This window comes from Carassius auratus, unplaced genomic scaffold (genome assembly GCF_003368295.1).
Source record: "Carassius auratus strain Wakin unplaced genomic scaffold, ASM336829v1 scaf_tig00215135, whole genome shotgun sequence".
Classification (NCBI taxonomy): domain Eukaryota; kingdom Metazoa; phylum Chordata; class Actinopteri; order Cypriniformes; family Cyprinidae; genus Carassius; species Carassius auratus.
Window position 1 is genome coordinate 196454 of NW_020527948.1, and position 8398 is coordinate 204851.

The 8398-nt window shown below is 36.1% G+C and overlaps 1 protein-coding gene across 1 annotated transcript; it reads left to right on the plus strand.

Annotated features, from left to right (window-relative positions):
• Nucleotides 1-3909: 3909 nt before the first annotated feature.
• Nucleotides 3910-7079, plus strand: LOC113093789 (globoside alpha-1,3-N-acetylgalactosaminyltransferase 1-like). The gene is made up of 7 exons (XM_026259355.1): nucleotides 3910-4019; nucleotides 4665-4694; nucleotides 4803-4838; nucleotides 4991-5035; nucleotides 5279-5311; nucleotides 5401-5538; nucleotides 5685-7079. Exons 1-7 carry the CDS (start codon nucleotides 3943-3945, stop codon nucleotides 6373-6375), a joined length of 1050 nt encoding a protein of 349 aa, XP_026115140.1. The 5' UTR covers nucleotides 3910-3942; the 3' UTR covers nucleotides 6376-7079.
• The last annotated feature ends 1319 nt before the right edge of the window (nucleotides 7080-8398 follow it).

Sequence of the window (8398 nt, forward strand, 5' to 3'; positions counted from 1 at the left end):
AGAAGGAGTAAAGCTGAAATGCTGTAACTGTGGAGGGGAGCACAGTTCAGTCTACCCAGGATGTGAAGCAAGCAAGAGGGCAATGGAGGTGCAGCGAGTGAGATCGCTGCAAGGAATAACTTACGGAGAAGCTGTAAAGAAAGTGTCTAAGGAAAAGGAAGCCTATAAACCAGATCTCAAAGAAAATAAGAAAATTATTGGTCTTGTGGGAAGTATGAGACAATTGAGGCAAAGGACGATTTGTTAGTTATGGGAAAAAATGAATTTGTGTTGTTTATGGTTGAGGTGATAAACTGCTTGGCACAGACGGACAGAAAGACAGAAAAAATCAAAATAATAGCTAAATCAGCAGAAGAATTTCTAGGAATAAAAGGCCACATCAATGTGTACGATGGGGAATTGTTTAATTTGGACTTCTGTGTGTATGCTCTTTGAGGTGGTGACCATAGACCTCCATTATATGAGTCACAGACAAGAACGGTTTGACCTAAAAATATTAAAATGGAAACTACTGCGGAAACAAAGACACCTACATCTTGCTTGTCCCTGAGGTAAACTAAAATATACCAAAATTTAATTTGAAAGTGAACTATCCCTTTAAGAATCGTTTCGTGGTCTAGGGTCACATTTAAACAACTTTGGCTTTGTGTTGTTGGTCAGAAAAAAGAAAAAAGGACATAATATATTTTTTTTTCAGTGCAACAAATAACAAGTAAGTACAAAAAGTTTGTAAACAATTTAAAGTTATTTGCATCAGAATTTGGGCTTAATTAATGTAAAGCATCTTTATAAGAATGGGTGCTTATGGAAATAATGTAATGGTGCCACAGACAAAGGAGACAGGAAGTACTGAGGGACAGGGAGACCACCAGGGTCAGTCAGATGTACAGCTTCATGGTGGTGTCAAGCTTTTGTCAATGGTTTTGGAGGTGTGTGTGACTTTTCATCAGATGAGCACAACTGGATCACCAATTTACTGTATAATCAGCCACATGATCAGTCTAAATAGTTAATTTAAAAGTCTTTATTTTGTTTTGTTTTCTGTTCTAGGATTCAGACTGTTCTAAAACAGTGAGAGTAGAGGAAGGGTCAGAACCAGCGAGAGAGCCAGAATCTGCAGCACGGGGAGATGATATTGCCAGCACCAGCATGGGGGAGAGGAGCACAGTTTTTAGTTTAGATCTCAGTGACTCACTGCAGAAAACCATACCAACCACATCCTCAGTGTATAGAAAAACAAGTCAGTGGCAGGAAGGAAAAACTGTCTTATACTATTTTATCAGAGACAACAGGCCAGTGCCTTGCTAAGATGGTAACTGTTGTGCTGTTGAGGCTTATTCTGCCCATGACTGCTTTATGTGGGCAGAGTTATGATGGTGCCTCAAACATGGCAGGCAGTGTTCGAATTGAGTGAATTTGGTGTCCGGGACCCCCCATAAGCATCAAGGGACCCCCCATAAGTCCCAAAAAACGACCTTGGGGGGTCCCCTGGTTTTTCATTAAAACTAAAATAGAAACAATATTTGAGATAGTCTTATCTATTTTTTTTAGCTACAAGTCATTAAAATCTCATGTACAGTTCACAAATGGATGGGTTCAGGAGCTGCAAATCATGGAACCGGAACAGCGGCAAACAGTATACAGTAATCCGGTAAGCTGCGCTCTACCTAGCTGCTAGTTTAGTAACCGTTAGTGCTAACAACCCTTCACACATGGACTTTTAACAATGTGTTTCAAAAGTGTAGTTAGTAGCTGTCAACCCTCCCGTTTTATTCCGGGGTTCTCACTTATTTGAACTCTTTTCCCGCTGTCTTTCCATTTTAATATTTTATTGTAAAATATCCTGTTAGCCTTTCAATCGGACCTGTCAAGTCTCTGTGTTGTTGTCCTGTTTCTACTCCTTGCCTTTCCAGCGAAACAGATGTTTTCAAAGTATCGTTTTGCTTACTTGAAAGCAACCTTAGCGTGATGTTGGGCTTTTTAAGGTAGCGTGGTTGTTGTGAGAGCACGATTTCACGCCAATCTGTAACTAAAGTCAAGTTAGACCTAGCTTCACAAATCTCTTAACGTTACTTAATGCAGCAGTTTTGTAGTACGATTTTTTGCTGTCAGCAGAGGGATAGCAACAAAAAGATTAATGTTGAAATTTCCCGTATTTTGGATCAGTAACCCAAGAAATTTCCCTTATTTTCAATGTTGACTTAAAGCTATATAAATTAATATTCAGATGTTATGGTCTCCGTGGTCGCGCCTCCAAACGGGAAAGCGATGTAAAGTTAATCCATTTTCATTTTATTTTCCCCATGGCGATTATGTGTTGCGCTATTACACCCCACAATACAGCAAAGGTTTACCATGGTTGAAATAGATTTTTAACTAATCAAATTAAGACACACGGATGAGAGGGAGTATGTCTAAACACTGCGCAGTAGTCCGAGTAGCAGCAAAGGAGGCTATCAATGTGGCGGCCACGCCAAGTTATGACGTCACGACACCCAAGCCCTATTCATGCAAGAAAATACTGAATTTAACCAAAGAAAAGTAAGTACAGTAGGCCTGTTCATGTGAATTGATAGTGAATCAAGAGATCGAAATTGATTAATGGTCATCAGCATTGTAATCTATAATATTCTTTCTATTTTTTTTTCCCTCTTGTAGAAACACTGTTGTGACAAAACATATATTTAATGTAGTCTCTCATTCGCCACTATGGAAGTTTACCCAACTATGACAACTTCCGCTATAGAAAATATGAAAGGGTTATGTAACTACATTCAAGATAAGTTAGTTTTTTTAATGAAATAAAATGCATACATGTGCACTGTTCAAAGTATATAGATTAATTTTACATATAGTAAATGCTCAGCTGCAAAAACATAAATGTCACCCCGTCCCATATACGGGACGCCTACGTTGACTATACTATATTACAATCAAATCTAATCTAATCTTGACAAACTATATATCGTTGGAAAGGTCTAAGACTCCCAAATATATATTTTACCAATATTTTTTGTTAATCTTTATGTAGGAAAAGTAAAAGATGAATTTATGACAAGAGTGCACCCTCAGAAATCTACATTACAAAAGGAGCTTTGACCTTTGTTTAAAAAAAAGACTTCCTCGTTGCCTTTTTCTCTATCACATTTTAGAAATCATCAGAAGTTATATATCACTTGAAAACATAAAATCTCAAAATGAATCCTTCAAAACCCATTTTAAAATCAGACATTGCATTACCATGTAAATGGCACATCAAAATCATGTTACAAAATGTTTTCAGTCATGAATTATAAAAATTTAGGTTTGTATCATGCACATTCAAGTCTATCTTCAAAAACGTGAGTTACAGTTAACAGGTTAAACACACAAATTAAATGAAATTCACAAGTAAATTAAATTATATTATTATATGAAATAAATATATACAAATATGTATTATTATTTTGTTGTTGTTGTTTTTTTTTTTTTTTTGGCAGGATGGGGGGACCAATATAAAAAATATACTGACCATTTTAAGACCAGCACATGACCATCTTAGGGCCAGCATAAATTTTTTTTGTTTTTCATATGTAAATGGTTTTGTTCTTTGTCCTTCAGGCACATTTTTTTCCATTTATTCTAAACTTTTTTTTCCCTCCAATTGTTGATATTTGAGCTAAGGGTTGTTTCACTGTCAAAAGCCAGTAAGCCAGGTTTATTTTCAATTCAAATCACACATTTATTTATTTATTTATTTATTGGTTTGTTTACATCTAATGAGTTTAAAATCACAAATAAGTATTCATGAGTTTCACATTTTGCACATACTAAAATATACAGCAGTAAAAGGAAGTTCAAATAATAAAGTGAGTCAATTGTAAGCTCCTCCCCTGATCTACATCTCACTTGCTTTATTCCTCTCACTAACACTTCAGTCTTGAACTTCATATCAATGTGTACATGAGTATTTCAGGAATAATGCAGCTCCGGCAGAATTTTTTCATCATTATTTTGTTCTTTGGGATGGTATTGAGTGGGTATGTAATTATTCTTCAGTAATATTAGATGGTTTACATTTGTGTCTGGTTTGTGAAAATAATGCATTATTATTTCTCAGAGGTTGGTAACTTGTGCTTGATATGTGGTCATGAGGAGTAAATGAAGTATTTATATTTCCACTCTATTCTGCTTCTAATTTAAAGCATTTATTTTTACATATACATTTTTGGAACTACATTGTATGACCCCTTTAAAAATGAGAGAGAAAAAAAATTAACAAATTTATTCTCAAGATATCATATTAAGGCCCCAATTAGACAAATCGCATATAGAATTTTTTTTTTTTAAAGGTACGTCTCACTGCAAAAAAAAAAAAAAAAAAAAAAAAAAATATATATATATATATATATATATATATATATATATATATATATATATATATATATATATATATTCTGTTTGATCGGGGGCTAAGGGTGGTTTCTATACTGTAGTAGTCTGGTTGTAGGATTGCTGAATGACCAGAAAAGCAAAAAATCTTGGTTGATTTTCAACCCTACAGTATCAAGCAATTCTTGACTTTGGATTTTCTTTTAAACATGACAAGCATAAGATATAAAACTCTAAAAAGAAGATTAGCACTTACAGAGATCTCTCCTAAAGTAATATATATTTCTTTACAGGGTCATTTTTCTGAATAATATCCAGAACAGGTGAGTTTAGTGCAGTTAGAAAAACTTGTTGCAGATGTAGTGTATATGTTGATCTTTTGGTTTGAGAAGTTTGCATTAATTAATTATTTAATATTTTACTGTTTCAAGCTGCAAACAGCAGAAAATAGAACAAGTCGTCATCAAGTGAGTGTGTATACACATACATCACTCTTCCACACACACAAAAAAAATATTAGCACACACATATTTGCTCATAGTCATCAATATACACACAAGCAATGTGACACAACATAATCAAATTCAAATCAGTAAGAGTTTGACTCTGTTAATATCAGGCCAAAATGGAAGCAAAAGACCTTTGGATTGCGCTCATTGCCAGGGTGGGTAAATTTCCTCTTCTTAAAAGTGACTTTATTTTTAAGCTGATCCATAGTTAATGAGGACTACTGCTCTAGACAAGAACACTTTTGGTTCATGATTGTTTTTGAGGTTCTGATCAGATGACCCGTGAGAGTTAAATGATGATCTCTTTGGTTCATAGATGGACATAAAAAAAAAAACACTTGGAAACCCATGTTTTATATGTGTATTTTGTTCTTTCTGCTTATTCATTTTTATTACAGCTTGTTGTACAACCAGGCGAGTGTGTTGGTAGGGTGAGTATTATGTTTTTAGTATTAACCAGTTATAGACCATTTCCAATCATGAATGAAATGATTACAGCGCTGGATGTGTGTTTTTAAAGAAGTCGGACGGATGTTGCTTCTGTGACACCATGGTCAGCTCCAATCATTTGGGAGGGAACCTTTGACCCCATACTGATCGACTCTATCTACAAACAACACAATCTCACCATAGCAACCACAGTCTTCGCTTTGGGAAAGTAAGTCTTCATGATATCTCTCATCTTATTAATAATCCTCATTTATTTCCCCTCCTCTGTTTTTTCCTTTATTCTGGAAATAGTAATGATTAAAGCATAAATGAACCATAATATTTCTTCCTGTGTTTGTTTCCTCTGTTTGTTAGATACACGCGTTTTGTTAAAGATTTTCTGGAGTCAGCAGAACAGCATTACTTTGTTGGATTTCGAGTGCATTACTACTTGTTTACAGATCAACCAGAATCAATTCCTGAGGTGAAGATTGGTGAAAAACGTAATTTGACAGTTCTAAAGGTTCAGAGTTTGAAAAGATGGCAGGACATCAGTATGAGCAGGATGGAAAAACTGGAAAAACTAATAGAGAATGAACTGGCCAACAAAGCTGACTATATTTTCTGCCTTGACATAGATACAAAGTTCTATGGCCGTTGGGGTGTGGAGTCTTTGGGTCGTCTGGTAGGTGTGATTCATCCTTGGTTCTTTGATGCTCCAAGGGATCGATTCACATATGAGCGTAGACCAGAGTCTCAAGCATACATTCCAGCTGGGGAAGGTGATTTTTATTATGCTGGTGCTGCATTTGGTGGCTTATTAGAAGATGTACATCAACTCACCAAAACCTGCAGGGAGAAGCTGCTCATTGATGCTGCAAACTCCATTGAGGCAGTATGGCAAGAGGAGTCTCACTTGAACAAGTATTTCCTTTTGAACAAACCTAGTAAACTGCTCTCTCCTGAATATATGTGGAGGGACATCAATGAAAAAGCAGACCAAATAAAAGTAATTCGCTTCTCTAATGTAGCTAAAAACTACGCTGAAGTTCGTCCAAATCCATAGCAACCAGTATTCAGCTACACTGGTGTGTTCTCACAGGCCTCCCGTAAGACATTATGAATCTGTGAATCTGTAAACAGGTACACTGTAAAATCTAATTAGTTAGGCTTTCTTGAACCGATTGGCTTAAAAAAAATCTAAGTAAAGTGAAATGGGAATAGTATGTTGTACTGACAAATGGTTAGTTATAGTTACACAAGAGTTAAAATAACTAAAATAAGAACTGTAGGGAGTAGGGGTGGGATGGTTTGCTGAAAAAAATCAAACTGTTCGGTTCTCCACACACTGGGACCATGGTTCAACTTAAATCTGACATCTGTAGTATGGTTTGTCATAAATTACATGTAAAACAAACAGGGTTCTGCTAATATATATTTCTGTTAATAAATGCGCATGAGAGAAAAAAAAATCTGGACAAACTATTCAGTCTTGTTCAGTGATGCCGTATGCTGGAATATGAGCAGCCATTTATTCCATCTTCATTTGGGTGATGAATGGTATTAAGTTAATTTAATGGCAAAAAGATTTGCACTAGCAAGGGTAAGAGTTGTGGAAGTGTACAAAAGACTGTAAGCGTAAATTAACTTTGCATGTGCAAGAGAAGCTTTGTAAAGGTTTGTAAACATTTTAGGATGTAAGCATGTAAAGCAGGGATAGGCAACTCCGGTCCTGGATGGCCACTATCCTGCAGAGTTTAGCTTCAGCCCTCATAAAAACTCATCTGCCTGTATCTATCTAGTAATCCGGAAAACACTGATTGCCTTGTTTAGGTGTGTTTAATTAGGGCTGGAGCTAAACTCTGCAGGACAGTGGCCCTCCAGAACCGAAGTTGCCTATCCCTGATATAAAGGCATGCAGCATTTTACTGTTACTCATAAGTGTAATTCAAGTTTTGAAACTGCAGCTTCATGCTAAAGCAAAATAAATATGATCTGCATTCTTCTGATTTCCGTTTTTCCGCACTTAAACTTTTGGCACGAAAACTGTTATTTTACGGAATTTTAAAGGTCCCGTTTTTTGTGCTTTTTTGAAGCTTTGATTGTGTTTACAGTGTGCAATATAACGTGTTCATGTTTTGAGTGTAAAAAACACAGTATTTTTCACACAATTCACTTATCTGTATACCGCTGTTTTCACTGTCATAAAAACGGGCTGATGACTTCCTTGTTCTATGAAGTCCCTCCTTCAGAAACACGTGACGAGTTCTGATTTTGCCAGCGGTTCCTGTGTCGTGTTGTCGACACCAGGATTTGTTTTGAAAACTGCTGGAGATGTACTTATAATCACAGGAGCGTTTTTACTGATGAGATGCGCATGAAAAATCACATTCGTTTTTTTGCACAGCCCTACCATCTAGTTAACAAAGCTAAACAGCGTTGCCCTTTGTGTAATAAGTTACAGAAAATGTTAAACGCACAAACTTAAATAATAAAATACACTTTTGTGGTCCGTAAACAACGCCTTCTCCAGACAAAGAGGGAACTGCTCCATCTTTCAAGATTAATCTTTGTGCGAATCGGCATTAAACTGATTGAGATTGAGGAAGCTGTCCTCAGCAAAATGTGCTGCACATAGTTTTACATGTTATAATTTATTTATTATAATTTTCGGTAACCGAGTTAAACATAAATTGTAACCATTGATCTCTAAGTACAGCGTCCCTGGGAAGGCCAAACAAAGGTGATTGGACTCCGAAATGAAAATAACAGCATTTTGACGACATGGCGACAAACACAAACGCAACTCTTCCTCTTCTCCGTCGGAGCGCAACAAGACCACGCCCACTTTTTTGTGTATTCCTGTGGGCGGAGGTTAGTCAAAAAACTGTTTTAGTGATGTCATTACTGCAGGAACTAGAGGGATGTAGTCCAAACGGGTCGTTTCGTCGAATTCTGTTAAATAAAATATCTCGCCTGGCATTGAACTTTGAGCTTTAGAATTTTACAGATATTATTTATACTCTAACAACAACATTACACACTAACTGAAGTTTAAAACATGGGATCACGAAGAACGGGACATTTAA